The 18,434-nt window shown below is 36.9% G+C and overlaps 1 protein-coding gene across 1 annotated transcript in view; it reads right to left on the reverse strand.

Annotated features, from left to right (window-relative positions):
- Positions 1 to 4,218: 4,218 nt before the first annotated feature.
- Positions 4,219 to 18,434, reverse strand: part of mitf.L (melanocyte inducing transcription factor L homeolog) — a gene marked incomplete at its 5' end in the record, with an annotated part of 56,590 nt that continues 42,374 nt past the window's right edge. The window contains 6 exon segments of the mRNA NM_001172175.1: positions 4,219 to 4,611; positions 6,825 to 6,972; positions 8,833 to 8,908; positions 11,446 to 11,502; positions 14,911 to 15,028; positions 17,589 to 17,681. Coding sequence (NP_001165646.1) covers positions 4,219 to 4,611; positions 6,825 to 6,972; positions 8,833 to 8,908; positions 11,446 to 11,502; positions 14,911 to 15,028; positions 17,589 to 17,681 — 885 coding nt within the window.

The raw sequence follows: 18,434 nt of genomic DNA on the forward strand, positions 1-18,434 counted from the left end.
GTTTGCATTGCTAACCCCTAAACCCACAAACAGTCTTATTCTTTCATTGAAGTTTAGAGTGAAAGTAGAATATTTCTGCTCTGAAAACAGAATATTTCCAGGAATCTTTAAAGGAGACTCTCCATAAAATAATGGGGATTCTCCATAAATTATAAATTTTTCCAAATTAAGGGCTTAATATTTAAACAATTTATGCTGATCACCATCAGGGCAGTTCGTAAAAAGGAAAGAAAAAGATTGCAGAAATACCATTCTCAGATTTTATGAATATCTTCTTATACAGGGCAACTGGTTAACTTACTTTAAGGTATTTGCAGAGAGCAGAGACTGCTGACCAACCAATTCTAAGAGGGAACAAGACCATAGAAGACTCTTGGGTCCTGACTGCTCAGCAACTAAATATGTATGTGGAACAGGTTATCGTCACCCATAGTCAGGGGATGGGGCTAAAACACAAAATGAGAACACAGATATGGTAACCCTTAGGGTTTTTTTTCCTAAACTCCAAATGCAAAGATCACAAAAAAAAAATTGGACTTTTAAAAAATCACGAATCGGAATTTATTCAACTCAGAGGATGAAAAATCTAGTCCAAATCTGAAAATCCGGCATCTCAGACCTGTCGAGGTTGCATATAAGTCTATGAGAGAAGTCCCAAAAATGTTTGGATGTGCGCTGGGTTTTGTGCAATACCCCAAAGGTTTTTTTGGAGTTTTTGGACAAAAATCTGAGTTTTCAGGGTGAAAAATCAGAAAAAAAAATCAGAAAAATCAGATTTTTCCGGCAGAGCAAATTCTCAGCAAAACTTAATAATAAATAAGCGTAAGAAACCCGAGTGGATTTGATTCGGACTTTGATAAATAACCCCCTTAGTGTCAAGTGCTCAGCATCTCAGTGTCTGAAGGTGGGATGCCGAACACTTACAAAAAAACCAATATACAACCTCAATGGTTTCATTGGCATAAAGTACAGCACATAAATGAATGCATGCCATGTTATCACATATAAATGCTATATACCAAGTTGGCCCATGCACGCCAAATGAATTCTGAACATGCATTGCATCGTGGTATGTGTTATGCATCAATGCATTTTTTACTCAATAATTTAAGATACCCGTGTTGTCACACCCTGAAAGCAAAGAGCGGCCAATTAGGAATATATTGTCAGAAACACCTATATAATATATATATATATATATATATATATATTTTTATTTTTATTTTATATATATATATATATATATATAAATATAAATATATATAAATATAAATATATATAAATATAAATATATATAAATATAAATATAAATATATATAAATATATATAAATATATATAAATATATATAAATATAAATATATATAAATATAAATATATATAAATATAAATATATATAAATATAAATTAAATATATATAAATATAAATATAAATATAAATATAAAATATATAAATATATATATATATATATATATATATATATATATATATATATATATATATATATATATATATATATATATATATATATATATATATATATTATATATATATATATATATATATATATATATATATATATATATATATATATATATGCATAGAATGGACCAGCACTCCGTTTTCTTCAATCAACACGTTTGATTGAAGAAAACGGAGTGCTGGTCCATTCTATGCATATATAAAGACTTTGACCGAGCACCCGGACTGGAGAAAAAAGAGGACAGAGTGCAGGTGTTTGTATTATAATATATATATATATATATATATATATATATATATATATATATATATATATATATATATATATATATATATATATATATATATATATATATATATATATATATATATATATATATATATATATATATATATATATATATATATATATATATACTGTAATGAAGCAATCCCTGATAGGCAGTAAAGAGCATTGCTAAGACACCCTGAATCTGCTAAAAAAAAACAAAACAGCACAGGCGATATTTTTAATAGACAAACACGGCAAACACTCATTTAAGGAGGATGTTTGGATTTCTGGTCTACAAGAATATCAGATGATCTCCTGGTGGGACTAATGGACTCCACCCTAGAAGAATTTTCATCAGACCATCCTTATTTCTACTGTGGACCAATTAAAAAAAAAAAAAAACAATATCATTTGACACTTTCTATATCTAACCTCTGTGAGAGTGGGCCCAGGTAGTCAGGTTCTATGGTGGGTTCTAGGACCAACTCTGACATTAAAATGCTAATTGGCAAATACATTCAAAGGAAGAGAACTTAGAGTGAGAACAACACCTTCCCCTTAGGCCTATTGGCCTGAAATAAGTTATACTCCATTTGCGTCTTCATTTCTAACTGAGGAAACAAGTCTGTGAATGTTACAACATGGTTTTTCAGTTATCAACTTGTGTAAACTTTCTTATTCTTGGTAAGCTGACCTTGAGATTTACTCAAGCCTCTGGGTAAAATAATTGGATCCATGGAGGGTCACGGTCACAGTTTCAAAATACTGTGACTAGTGTCACTAACTTAGGAAATACTGTTAATGGCAATAGCAGACATAAGAAGGAGAATATAGTCCAAGATTAAATATTTTTTTCAGCTGTTGTCCATATAAATCAAGAAACAAAGAGATTTGATTTGGTGCCAATAGTGGTTACTATATTCTCCCTTCAGATGTGGCCTTTTTTAGAAAGTATGGGGATGTATTTATGCAGATATTGTAAAAGACTTCTCACTATAGGTTAAGTCAGTGATCCCCAACCTGTGGCTCTTGAGCAACTTGTTGGTCACCAACCCCTTGGATGTTGCTCCCAGTGAATTCCTGATATGGAAGCAGGTTTATGTTGCATAAAAAAGAGGTGTACTACCAAACTGAGACTCCTACAGGCTGCCAGTACGCACAGGGGCTACCAAATAGGCAATCATAGCCCTTTTTGGGTACCCACCCAGGAACATTTTAGATGCTTGTGTTGTTCCCCAGCTCTTTTTACATTTGAATGTGGCTCATGGGTAAAATTGGTTGGGTACCCCTGATCTAGTGAGTAATATTCTGGGTTAGATAATTATATTATTCCCCGCAACAAAACTGTCCCAAAAGTGCATTATTTTGAAACACATCCATTAGTATCAAAACATAAATCAAAGAAAAGAACGTAGCCATAAATGACCACCTCTTTTGAGCTGTATATAAAAACGAATGACCCCCTCAGTCTCACGTGCCAGTATCATATGACAGAATGGCAATACACAATAAAGCCATTGTTAAATCACTAGGTCAGCTTCTGTGATGGTAACTCATGGACCCTGCATTTTCTGTGAATTGCATTTCTGCAGAACAATCAACAATGTTTCCTGTAGTATACTTGTACTGTACTGCTGTAAATAGAAGTCTATCTCTGTTCTTCTACTCCAAACTCCCTCAATATGACAAGATGTGCCCAGTATTCTTCTCCCCTTCTGTGCAAAATGGTTCCACACCCTCATGTAGCACATGTGCCCCTAACCCTCATCTCTTGCATTCCTTGTTCTTAATTCTCCAAACCTCCTAAATAAATATTGTTGCTTGTTGATACTTTACACTGAAGATGTCAAAGAATGACCTCAGGTACGTACCCTGCCAATTTACAGTGCCATTTAAACAAACCATATGTTCTGTTCAAACCTATAAATGGACGTAGAACATTTGCCATAATACTTTTATCATTTTACTCCTGGGCTAATCTGTTAAAACCAAAGGGCCAAGGAAAAAAAACCTGATTGAGTGCTCATCCATATCTTGTCTTCATATATATTCTCAGTCATTTAAAATAATTTTCTTGGAACAATATCATCCAGATGGGTTGAGGTCTTCTAAGTATTTCCAATCAGATACTTGTTTCTATGCCTTCATTTTAATATGACGATGGGATGGGGTCTGTTGTGAGATTTACCTGAATTTACAGTATGGTTGTTGCGGAGGGATACTGCTTTAAATAGGTTTGACATTCTCCATTAGTCCTGGTATGTACAAAGCAGTTTCTTAAAATACTTTGGAGGCAAACCAAGTCATAAAATACACCAAAAAAAATCTTTACAAAAGTCTAAAAAACAATAATATATATATATTTATATATAAGTTTTGGCCTTCAGAAAGCTTGAAGAAGAGTTATCTACTGCTCTGAAACAATATAAGTATTATAGTTCGTAGAAGCATGTCCTGCGGCATGTGCTAACAGTGATCATTTTCTTCCATGCTGATACTGCTTCTTCTGCTGTTTGTTTTGGAGGCCCCAGGAGATATGGTGTGATGTGGATCATTTACTCTCGGAGAAAGTGTATCGTCCATGAATATGTCTTCTAGTTTAGAGCCCATCTTGGTGGGGATACTGTAGGCTGTTGGGGAGTCAGACATGTTTCTCAGGTTGTTGCTGAACGTGATGGTTCCGTCGGTGAGATCCAAAGTGGTAGTGCCGGAAAGATCATGGTGGTTTTGCAGCATCTCTTGATTGCAACTGTCAAGCATTGGCTCTTGTTTGATGACTCTGTTAACAAGGTCTGTCGAGCAGAGGCCAGTAGAAGGCATAATGGAAAGACCATGTGCACGTGCTTGCATCTCTAGCTCCTGAAAGATAAAACACATCATGCTTGATTCATTACAAATCACATGGTTTATCAAAAGAACTAGGATTCTTGCCTATAAATAGGCCAGTTTTCTAGGCTAATCTACCCTATATCTATAATGTAAGTTTATAGAAACGTTTAGCATCTTCAGCTTGTGACTTCCCAAGACGGGGATGAAATAAAATGTTCCCACCAGAGCCATGTGGCCTTCTGAGGACAGGACTTCTTCCAAACACCAGTGGTAATCCATAGATGCTTTCATAATACTGGATTGCAAGTATAGAGATCAGATATTCCAGACCTTATTGATTTATGGTTAGGGAGAGAAATCACGTAGGATGTTGACATAAACTTGCACTGTATTACATTACTCACTATGCCCTAGATTACATTCACAAAGTTACTTAATGTCTATATCTCTACACCAATAGAAGTTGTCAGTTGTTGGTAGTTTAATTTAGGAAAGGGAACCCGAAATAAAACATTCCCTGGAACAAAAGGAATCTCAAGGACTGGCAATGGAAGAACACTGCTCCACCACAGTGGCTGCCATTATTGACGTGGACAATATCTTGATGGAGTTTTTATTTTCTTCTCATGTTTATGTGTCTTGCCCTACTAGTTAGTTAACTGGCTTCTGATTAAGTTGATCCTTATGTATGGCTTTTGGTAGGGAATTTACACTATAAACACACCGGAACTCTGGTTAATTAAACCAACATGGGGGCACGTGGTCAGCCAAACATCTGGATAAAGTCTTCAACCTGTGACCATAGAATACTACATTTAGTCTTAACATTTATACAAAATCCTTTGATAATGGAATATGCATTGCATCTACTGTAAGTCTCGTTACCAATTCTCCTAAAATACTCCCAGATGTGTTGGAATGAAAATATACAGTATATGACACCTGCCACCATCAATTGCTTCAAAGGACTCAGCGAGGTGAAATATCTGTTGCATAACATTTGGAACACCAGATGTTGATTGGTAATATATTCTTTCCGTTTGGGTAATTGCTCTTTGAACTGAACAGTGAACAACAATGTGTCAAGTGATCAGTGAAAAAAAAGCTAAACGAGAGTGTCTTAAGCACTATATATATATCCATATAGCCCAGAGCCAATCAGTTTTTTGGATATAACCTCACCATTATTTTAGTATTTACAGGGTAATGTTTTACTCATGTTTTGGTCATTCCTGGTTGCATGGTCATAAGCCATTGTCAAGGTCAGGGGTCCCCAACCTTTTTTACTCATAAGCCACATTCAAATGTAAAAAGAGTTGGGGAAGTGATGGGCGAATTTGTCCAGTTTCACTTCGCCACGAATTTCCAATTACCAAAAAATGAGCGCAACGCCAATTTTGACGCCGGCGACAGTTCAAAGTTGATGCCGGCGTTCATTAAAGTCAATGGGAGTCCATTTATTTACGTCAAAATGGGCGCCGGCGCCGGAACCCTCGCCGGTGTCGAAAAAACTCTGACGCCGGCGTCCGAACCTGACAGTCAAACTGTTTTTAACGCCTGCAAATTTTCTCGGTGAATTCACCACGAATACGCGCCTGGCGAATAAATTCACCCATCACTATTGGGGAGCAACACAAGCATGAAAAAAGTTAGTGTGGTTGCCATATAAGAGATTTGATTGGCTATTTGGTAGCCCCTATATGGGGCAGCAGCCTACAGGAGGCTCTGTTCGGCAGTGCAACTTGTTTTTATGCAACCAAATGTTGCCTCTAAGCCTGGAATTGAAAAATAAGTCTGCTTTGAGGCTACTGGGAGCAACATCCAAGTGATTGGTGAGCAACATGCTGCTTGTGAGCAACATGTTGAGGATCCTTGGTCTAGGCCCACATAGTGACTAGTTTTAGAAAATGGCACTGAGAGAGGCAGAGTTTGGCAATGGCCCTATCACATCAATGCTAACCTTGAAGGAAGGCCTACGGTGATTGGTTACACCAAGTATGTCTGCTCAGTCAAGCACTAGAGTGATGGGCCATAAGTATTACTGGACACCAGGGCTCAACATACCATAAGAATTGTGGAAATGTCTCCCTATAGTCTTTGTAGGAGAACATATTTTAATAATTACAAGGTGGAGATATGTAAAGAATATGACAGTTGGCATTCTTTACAATGGCCATCTTTAACCAGCTGGTTGAAATGAGGAATGTTATATCTGGATGTTGTCATTTGTGAAGCTCACAGACCTGTATCCTCAGGAGCAGATGCCGGTTGGCATGCTCCAGTTTCTTCTGCTTGTTTTCGACCTCTTTTGATCGCTGTTGTTCTCGTTGCAGTTTGCGAATGTAATCCACCGAAGCTTTTAATATTGTTCCCTTGTTCCACCTCATGTCACTGCAAAATACAGTTATGTGTGGATTATTAACATTATGCATTAATTTAATATGAAATTAAGTAGGGTTGTAAATTTTAATTGGGAGGCATAACTAACTAATTATGGAGCCTGAGAGGTAAACCCCTAACACTGATGCTAACCAATTTTCTGTTGCTTACCAATAGCCGTTTTGACCTCACTCATGTGCCCCATAGCTGCCTGGGATCGTGCTCACGTGCAATATAGTACATACCAGAAACTATACTGTCCTGGACAGCCACAAGGGCCATTAGGAAGCAGCCAAAAATGGTGCTATGGCACATACCTACTGCTCCTATTTCTTCTCGGTTTCTGGGAGGAGTAGAACCATTGTAAGTAGGAGTTGCAAGAGTACCTATAGCATAACAATGAGGGTGGCTTTAGAGGTTTATTTCTGGGATAGAAGATGACAGACAGAGTCAGACTGGGCCTGTGGGACACCGGGACAAAACCGATGGGCCCCGGACAAGATTCCTCCCCATGGACGCCTGAATCTGTGCCCTCCATGGCTGCCCCCTCCCACGTCCTGATCAATAATTGAAAAGCAGGTACACACTGGAGAGGGGTGCAGTTAGGGCAGAGCTCCCATGGAGGGGACAGAGGGGCCATAGGGGGGAGTGTGTGGGTCCCTGATGCGGCAGCCCTGGTGGGTCCCGAACACCCCCACTCTGAAGCTGATGACAGATAAGCTCACTGTATGATGTATCTGGCACAACAATAAGCATACCTCCCAACATTTTGGAAGTAAAAAGAGGGACAAAAAATTTTTTCGCACGTAGAACAGCAAATTATTTTGACCACGCCCTTTATGTTAACATACTCCCTAATTACCATGTTCATTTTACATAATTTGGCAGGTTATAAAAGTTTGAAAATATTTCTCCTTATCTAAACAGTTTTTTTGTGTCTCAAAGTTGTTACAAAGTATCTTATTTATACCTGTTAGATGTTCTGTACTCTCAGCTAAAAGCCAAATAAGTGAGAAACTTTGTTTCTTTTTCTGGCTGTTCAGTGCAGAGAAAAGAGGGACTTTCCAGAACAAATGAGGGACTGCAGGTTGAGTTGTCAAAAGAGGGACTGTCCCTCCATAAAAAGGGACAGTTGGGAAGTATGCAATAAGGGAAGAGACACTCACTCTTCTTTGGGGCGACTAATATCCCCGAACTGCCTTCTCTCCGGCTAGAATGAAAATCGCCGGAGGGATGGCAATTGGAGCTCTCTGTTTTCCGAAGCTGTCTCGAAACTTCGGGCAAATTCAGAAAACAAAGCACTCTGCCGGCGATTTACATTCTAGCTGGTGGGAAGGCAGGGGAAGGCAGTTCGGAGAGATTAGTCGCCCCAAAGAAGAGGAGAATTCTGACCATGTGTTTCTGCCCTAAGAGATGAATCAGATGGAGTATTTGTGTATACATATTTAACAACTGGCACCCACTGCAGTGAGAACAAAGCTTTTAAAAAGCACACACATTTTAGGAGCATTCCCAATCAAAATGGGCTTTTATTTGCATTGGTGTGCGCCATCTAGTGGCACACATATGCAGCATAACAAGGTTAGCATTGTTGCTTTATGTATTTTGCTTATTTCAGTACAAAAATAGTGAAAACCGATACATATTTTCAAAAAGCAGAACCCCCAGTGCAATGAATAGTAAAAGACAGACTGGAACTGCTTTCTTTAATGTCCAATAGCAGTTATACTTGCACAAAACTCATTTCAAACGTTTAATGAATGTACAGTATATAGGAAAGGTGCTCAGAATTAATTATATTTAGGGAAATGAAGAATGCAGCAATTGTTATACATCACTTCAAAGCCGTTAATATGAGCAGGTTGTACTTACGGATCATTTGATTTGGGTATTAAAGTTCCTAATTCTTTAATGCGATCGTTGATGTTAAATCTTCGCCTTCTTTCAACTAAAACAATAAAACATGGAGATTGTAAAGTTAAGAATGCTGAGGCTGACTAAAATGCAGCCTTTATCATTGACTCCATGTATGGACGCAATAACAGGGAAGAGAATGAAACAATACGGCTATGACTTTTCTTACAATGAAAGCCCTCATAATCATAACCAAATCAAATAAGTAATGGATACTGTAAAAAAGGAAAATTCATTTGCAGAAAGGGCCACTAGATGGAACTCTTGCACTTCATTCTCCATTTTTTTTAATGGCAAAGAGCAAATTTCATTATTATAATCTAAAAAACAATGAAATTGGACATATAATCCAACCCAAATTGCTGCCTATTACTAGTATTACATTATGTACATATTGCAGACCTGTTATCCAGAATGGTCAGGACCAGGGGTTTTCCAGATAAAGGATCTTTCTGTAATTTGGATCTCAATATCTTAAGTATACTAAAAAATTATTTAAACATTCATTTAACCCAATAGGATAGTTTTGCCTATTCATTATATCTTAGTTGGGATAAAGTATAAGGTACTGTTTTATTATTACAGAGAAAAATTGAATCATTTTTAAATATCTGAATTATTTGCTTGAAATGAAGGATTTTGTAAAAGGACATTACGTAGTTCAGAGCTTTCTGAATAACGAATTTCTAGATAATAGATCCTATACCTGTAATAAGCACGATAATTCCAATTTATTGGCCCCTTCTCCACGCTTATACCCCCCAAGAGCTCTTTATTTTTTACTTGATTCTGTTCAATTTCAGTTCTCAAGATCTCATACCAATTGTATTTCTGATGAAGTGGCAGGACGCCACGAAACGCGTTAAGCGGGCAGCCACGGGTTGCTGCTGTAACTGGTTTTTATATGTCTATTGAATAAAATTTCAATTTTTTTACATTTTACTGAATTCTCACGGTGCTTCGCCTTTTTTTGTTCCTGGAATTCTTGTGACCGTGTGGGATGGCGGCTAGCAGTACAGCACGTCTGAATTCAGTGTCCGGTAAGTGCTCCCACTAAAACATACTTTTTTTCAATTGTATTTATATACAGTAGTTGCCCCCACTCTTTAGCTAAAGAACGTCCTATCTAGCGCAATCCAAGCACTTCTTTTTTACTGCCCTCTGCTGTAGAGCTACATGTACTACATTATAATATTTTCATGAATAGAATGATGACAGACAGTACAAAATCTTGCCAAACTATCTCGTTGTGATATTTAGGGGTTTTCTTGGCCCCCTCGTATCCAGCATGAGCACATCTTACCTCTGTTTAATGAATAGGTTCAGCACAATGTGTGGGCTGAAGACACACTAACCTCTTTGATCTCTTCCCTCCCTTCTAACTCGTGCCCCTGACTTTGATATTTTCGCTGGGTGTCCTTCCATGACCTGAAACTTTATCTCAGTACAACAGAAGGCAAACTATTTCCTATTTTTCCGACCAGCCCCTGCACTTGGAGTTAACAAATTAACACTTAGTCCCACATCCCAATTATGCTCTCTTGGAATGGCATTTGACTCTCCTCTGCTCCTCATATCACAGCCTTCCTCCTCCTATCATATTGTATTCTCCACAAGCTCACAGCCAACTCTCTGCTGCTGTAATGTCAACCCTTTGGTAGATTTCCCACCTCAACTATTGTAACTATTGTAACCATCTTAAAATGAACCTGACTGTTCTCTCTCTACAGTGATTATCTTCCATCCCCAGCCTTACCAAATCACATCTTACTAGACATATCGGAATATCCATATCTCATTTATGATAGCAAATTTCTCCAATGAAGGCATTAATATTCTTTACTCTACCATATTCATCTATCATTATACCCCCCTCCCTCACTTTTTGGTAATTGGCATTACCATCTTAAATTCTGTTCCTTCTCTAGTTGTAATGGTGTCAGCACCAGGTTAAGTAAGCGTTAACCAATCAGCTAGTTGTTGCTTGTAGACAAATATCTGTTTGGTTATTATGGGATACTAGACCATACTATTCTTCAAAGCACTGCAGAAAATCATATAATTATAACATACTTGGCCCGGAGCTTGGGTTCACATCTACAACACGTGACCACACACAGGAGAAGGGTTAGGCTCAGAGCACTGGTTGTTGGACATATTAATTTCAAGTCCAATATTTGGCCATTGCCCTTCTTAAAACATACCAAAGTTGAAAACATATAAAAACAAAGCTAAATCCACCATATGATAAAGTTCCAAAAATATTTAGGACCTAACAGATGCATTCATCCAAATTTTCGCTCTATTTGTCTTTCAAGATGGACTTCTAGGAGTACCTTGGGGAGCAAATGGGCAATCACCCCAATTATTTCCCTGACGGCTTTCAGGCTAGTCCACCAACCAACCACCACCTAGGGTTCCTTTTCGGAATCAGTATTTCAGTGGCATCTGCTACAAGTCAAAGGTGAATAAAAGATCTAACTACCTATTGCCTTTTGTTGCATAGTTGGTCATGTGTGTTGTGCACATATACACAAAGATCACAAGTATAAATTAGAAATGGCAACTCACTGAGGTTGTGATTGTCCTTCTTTTGCCTTTCCTTGGCTAGTGCTCTTGCCTCTGTTTCTACAAGAAATAATCAAAGGAACACATTTCAAGGAAAATCCAAGCAATCTGTAGACATTCAAAGAAAGGATAAGTCTTGTTTTCTGACAAACATTTCTGAGCCTTGTGGAAAATCAGGTCACTAACAGGTTTCATTATGACATCCCTACATAACCACTTTTAATGGATTCTGTCATGATTTTTTATTTCTAAATCACACTGTTTACACTGCAAATAATTCACAATACAATATAAAATGTAATTCCTGAACCAGCAAGTGTATTTTTTCAAGTTGTAATATTGGTGTGTAGGTGCATCTCAGGTCATTTTGCCTGGTCATGTGCTTTCAGAAAGAGCCAGCACTTTAGGATGGAACTGCTTTCTGGCAGGCTGTTGTTTTTCCTACTCAATGTAACTGAATGTGTCTCAGTGGAACCTGGATTTTACTATTGAGTGTTGTTCTTAGATCTACCAGGCAGCTGTTATCTTGTGTTAGGGAGCTGCTATCTGGTTACCTTCCCATTGTTCTGTTGTTAGGCTGCTGGGGGGGGGGAAAGGGAGGGGGGTTGATATCACTCCAACTTGCAGTACAGCAGTAAAGAGTGACTGAAGTTTATCAGAGCACAAGTCATATGACTAGGGCAGCTGGGAAATTGACAATATGTCTAGCCCCATGTCAGATTTCAAAATTAAATATAAAAAAAATCTGTTTGCTCTTTTGAGAAATGGATTTCAGTGCAGAATTCTGCTGGAGCAGCACTATTAACTGATGCCTTTTGGGAAAAAAAACATTTTTTCACATGACAGTATCCCTTTAAAGTAAAACTGTGTCCTGCATATACTGTAGATATACAAAGCTATTCTTGTGTCGATAATGTATATCTTAGTGTATTAAGTTGCTGCAAACAATGGTCCCTATAAAATCTGCGCTTGTTCAAGCACATGACACATAAAAATGTGGCGCATATAGAAGCTTTTTCATAAAAGCCATTAATATAATATAACTAATATCACTAGATTAGATTAAAAAGTACTTTTTAGATTGGTACCGGGGCTATTAAATTTGCTCAGTCTGGGTACCATGGGCTTACAGACACCAAAGAGCAGGAACAATGGAATGTTTTGCACTTGGAAGGTGCGACAAAACGCCTGCTATAAGTCGCATGCGACAGAAATAAGGTAACAGATAGAATTGTCAGATAAAGTCGCAGCGTTGATCCGACGCAACACGACTGGTGGATGCAGATGCTGCGACTTCATCCGGCATTTCTATCTCTTACCTTATTGTCGTAGGCGTTTTGTCGCAGCACGTCGAATCGCGCCGAAAACGTCCATGTGGTCCTACCCTTACATAAACAATCATAGTGTGACAGCACATGGCATTGGGATATGGTATATTTCTGCCATATTACTATTCTCAGTTAAGGCATTCTATATATAGTGAATAAAGTACCCCCTTTTGTAAAATATAAGGATATTATAAGTCACCGAGGCGTTCCATGACTATATTAAAGTACAAGGCCGAGTGCTTTTATACAGGTCATGGAACTCCGAGATTATTTCAAATATCCTCATATTTTTTAAGTTTTAGTGAGTCATGTGACAACAATGACATCACTACTCACCATTTATAACCGATGACATCACTAGTCATTCATAAGGATATAATTTACAAGATATGCATGGCTTTTGTGTATTATAGACACATAATGGCTGCAGATACATGGTAAAATACCAACACTTGCTATGGAGTATATTTCTGCAAAAAGCCGGTCACGTTCACATGCAGGAATGCTAATATGACAATGAAGAAGGATCTATGCTGAAAGTTAGACAAGCCCTCAATAGTTCCTGCTCATGTAAAAAAAAAAAGTAAATGAAAACTAGCAGCCTAATGAATATGCACTAACTTTTAACTGCTGTCCAATCTACGAGGCCACTGGCAAGCTCTTTAGGGCACTCTCCATTCAGATCTACTGACCGTAACATAACAGTTCCTACAGCAAAAGTCATAAAACATACATTTTCTGTTACATTTATTAAAAAAAAAAGAGAAAGCAGAAAAAAACGCTGAAACAAATTTGGATATAGTTCCCGTATTAGCCATGGGTACAGACTGTTCACCCTTTCACTGGTCCTGACTAGTGTCTTTTAAGTCTGTGATACCCATTGGTCAACTGTCATGTCGTGTGGCACTAATACTTTTTATGGATAGAAGTACAGAAGGTGAGCTGAAAATACTGTCATTTATATAATTGTTTACAGGGCCTGTCTTATGGGTGATGAGATTTGGGGAACATTATTAATATCTGTAGCTTTCACATATAAAAAGTTATAGTCTCTATCTTGCCTTTCACCATATTTTATAATACCTGTTGTACAGTCCCTCGACATTCCACTGTTACTATAGACACCATCTCTCCCTACTATACCTGCTATCCCACAGTCACACTCCCTTCCCAGAGACTATTATCCACTGTTACTATAGGCACCATCTCTCCCTACTATACCTTCTATCCCACAGTCACACTCCCTTCCCAGAGACTATTATCCACTGTTACTATAGGCACCATCTCTCCCTACTATACCTGCTATCCCACAGTCACACTCCCTTCCCAGAGACTATTATCCACTGTTACTATAGACACCATATCTCCCTACTATACCTGCTATCCCACAGTCACACTCCCTTCCCAGAGACTATTATCCACTGTTACTATAGACACCATCTCTCCCTACTATACCTGCTATCCCACAGTCACACTCCCTTCCCAGAGACTATTATCCTCTGTTACTATAGGCACCATCTCTCCCTACTATACCTGTTATCCCACAGTTACACTCCCTTCCCAGAGACTATTATCCACTGTTACTATAGACACCATCTCTCCCTACTATACCTGCTATCCCACAGTCACACTCCCTTCCCAGAGACTATTATCCCACTGTTACTATAGGCACCATATCTCCCTACTATACCTGCTATCCCACAGTCACACTCCCTTCCCAGAGACTATTATCCACTGTTACTATAGGCACCATCTCTCCCTACTATACCTGCTATCCCACAGTCACACTCCCTTCCCAGAGACTATTATCCACTGTTACTATAGACACCATCTCTCCCTACTATACCTGTAATCCCACAGCCACACTCCCTTCTCAAAGTCTATTATCTACTCTATTTCCCCCGTGTATGAATCTTTTTTCCTAAAGCTACTTTGGCACAAAATAATTGATGCGTTTAAATTATTCATATTGTTTTAAGTTTTTTGTGTTGCATGTAATTATAATAACTATTATTATATACCATTAGACTCCAATTGCAAGACAGTAGTTTGCAAAAAAAAAAAAGAAACAACATTTTACTGGTGCTTCTCATGTGTAGCTAGTGTCTCTCAACCTGTCTATTATTTTAATATTATTTACCTGTGAGCTCTCTTTTGATATTGGGAAGATTAGCAGGGCAAGAATTAGTGATGTTTAACCCCAGTGGAGGCATACCTTGATTTCCATAAATGTCAATCAAATTACCAGAGACAGGCAGCTACAAGAAAAAAAAAACAGAATTTTAAGTCTATGTTATTATAGACATGTCACAATAAAGAAAAATAGATTTAGTGTTAATGTGGTGTTAGAATAACATTTTTATTTTGCTCTAGATGGTTAATATAATAATGAGTGAAAACTCACTTCTGCGAGGAATGATCCAGTTTGGTTAATCTGAAAAAAATAAATCCTGAATCTGTACTACTATAATGAAACAAAAATTCACAAATATGGAAATGCTAAACGGCAAAATTACTAGGCAAAGCACAACACCCTCTTTGTTATAGGAATAATAAACAATGTACAACTTGTATTTCCCCATCATATTGAACCTAGAAATGATTTAAAATAAATTGAACTTTTTGAAATGTAATTGTCAAGAATTGTCATAGACATTCTTGTTTTTCCTCAGCATGTCATTTTTTTCTTGCAATTTTATGCTAAGGGGCAGATTTATCAAGGGTCGAATTGAAAATGAATTATTTTTTCAAATATTTATTTTAGTGTAATTTGACTAAGGAATAGTCCAAATTCGATTTGAGTTTAAATTTATCATGTACTGTCCCTTTAAGAATTCAAATTGACTATTCGCCATCAAAAACCTGCCGAATTAGTGTTTTAGCCTATGGGGGAACTCCTACAATCAATTTGGAGTCGTTTGTTGGACTTTGAAAATCAAATTATTTATTTATTTTTAAAAACTTGAGTCGAATTCGGTCGAATTCAAATTCAATTCAAGTGTGCTGGTCAATCCTATTCACCCAAATTTAAAAATATTTTTTTAATAAGTTTGATTGCTATTTTTTTCCGAAATTATGAGTTTATATGAGTTTTTGGAAACCCCCATAAACTTGAAATTCGATCCTTGATAAATCTGCCCTTGATAAAGTATGAATAATTTCTTATTTTTAGAAATGTTATCTAAATTTCTTTTATCAAATTGAACGTATTGAACGATTTTTCATTCGATTGTTCAATTGAACGAATAACGCTAAATCCTTCGGCTTCGATATTCAATGTCGAAGGATTTAACTTCGACAGTCGAATTTCGAGGGTTCAACCATAAGTAAATTTGCCCCTAACAGTGTTTTACATAGTAACATAGTAACATAGTAAGTAAGGTTGAAAAAAGACACATGTCCATCGAGTTCAACCTTTTTTTTTTTTTTTTTTTTTTTTTTTTTATTAACTACCTATCTGCCAGTTGATCCAGAGGAAGGCAAAAAACCCATCTGAAGCCTCTCCAATTTGCCTTAGAGGGGGAAAAATTCCTTCCTGACTCCAAAATGGCATCCATAAGATGCATTTTTATCTGTTTTACGATGAGCAGCATACTTCATGGCTGTTTGACCATGTGTCCAAAGGTTTATATCCGTTTAGAGTTACAAATTTGGGTGATAAACCGGAGAATGTAAAATTCGTCGAACTAGCATCGATTTGTTTAATTTAAAGTTGAGTTATTTAAAATGTGAATTGGTTGGCATATTTCTTAGTCGTCTGTTGCCCCAATCCAACAGGTAACAAAACTAGGCACTTAAGCAATATTTTCTGGAAAAAACAGACCAAAATGCGCACAGGTTTTTTTTTTTGGCTTATATTAATACACTTTCATGAAAATTTTATTTGTGGGAAAAAATCTGAAAAAATTGTGAAAGAAACTAATTTTAAATTTTTTTGGAATTTCAACCCGAAAACGATGAATTTTTCGGATTTTTGCCCGAAAACTTCGGATTATTGCATGAAACCCAGCACAGATCAAAAAATCTTTGGGACTTCTCCCATTGACTTATATGCAACCTCGGCAGGTCTGAGATGCCGGATTTTAGGATTTGGACTTTTTCCATCCTCTGGGATGATTTTTTTTTCACTAAAAATTTGGATTTTATACTAAAAAAAAAACACAAATTTTTTCAGTTTTTGGCATTCAGAGTTTAGTAAATAACCCCCTTTGTAAAGACATTTGTTTTCATAAACACAGTATCCCCCTTGTAAAAGTCTCACAATGTATGTCTTTTAGAAGCTCAGCCTTAAACAGCTGTATCCTGCCCACCATGAGGTCAAGGTTGGCCAAACTGAGTCTATAGTAGAACTTCTTAGTCCTAAGTCCTATCTATGTTGGTGACATATTTATAGAATGTTGGAAACCATCATCTTAACCCTTTAACTTGCCGTGACTCATGTTTCAAAAAGAGTAACAGCAAGTTAATGGGTTACAATTAAGGTTTCCAGTGTTCTAAAAGAAAAACAAAGTTTCCTATTGTGATAACCCATTTAACTAAGAAGCATGTATCAATGAAAAGCCTAGGAAATTCAGCTCTATGACATTGGCATCAGCAGTAATGTCGCTGAGAGCCGACACTTTAGATTTTATGAGCCCTAGCATGTAAGAGGTAAAACTACACAAAAATATGTCACAGTTCAGTTTTCTTTAGTTTTCATTTCAACAAACTATCCAAAAATGTGTCACCCGCCTTTTTAGATTGTCCTATTAAATTGTCTGTTTGTGGCACACAAAGAAGCATAAAATCTCCATGAAATCAGTATCATATCCATCTTACCGTGTTTGCCATTTGCATAGAAGGATCCATCAAGAGAATATCTTCATTATAACTGGACTCCAAGCTTATTATATCATCGATCACATCATCCATCTGTAAAGCAAAGTACATGTCAAGACCTTTGTGCCTAGTTCATCATCCTGGACATAAAAATAAATACCAAATCCAGTTCTCCATGTAAACTTCAAAGGAGAATTTAATATCAATTTTCAAAATTCAGTCAAATAATATTCTGCCAGTTTAAATCTAATATATGATGGTCTTGCATCAATCCATATACTGATAAAATTGGCGAAAATATAAAATATGCAATTTAAAAAAGCAAACCTTTATCACAAAGACATTCAATGCACTATAATTCTGTTTTCACTTAGAAAAACATTCATACCCAACTCTGTTCTTAAAAGCAATTGTATTTAATGGGTATGTTTAATTTTTTTCCTGTTATTGTATCAAATATATATTCCCTGTATACAAAAAACACTATTTAATTAAAGCTAATTAAAGGATTCGGTTCAGGATTCGGCCAGGATTCGGGCAAATTAGGGTCGTGGAGGAAAATCATGTGACTTATTGTCACAAAACAAGGAAGTAAATTTTTCCCCCTTCCAACCCCTAATTTGCATATGCAAATTAGGATTCAGATTCGGTTCGATATTCGGCCGAATCTTTTGCGAAGGATTCAGGGGTTCGGCCGAATCCAAAATAGTGGTTTCGGTGCATCCCTAATTAAAAACGGTTCAATTAAAAGCAAATGTTTCATTGTCAGTTAATTAGCAATTAGCTTTTTGAAGCATTTTTGCTTTAATATGAAATGGGGTTATAAAAAATGTAAAAAAAAAATTC

The sequence above is a fragment of the Xenopus laevis genome, chromosome 4L, assembly GCF_017654675.1.
Source record: "Xenopus laevis strain J_2021 chromosome 4L, Xenopus_laevis_v10.1, whole genome shotgun sequence".
Lineage (NCBI taxonomy): Eukaryota > Metazoa > Chordata > Amphibia > Anura > Pipidae > Xenopus > Xenopus laevis.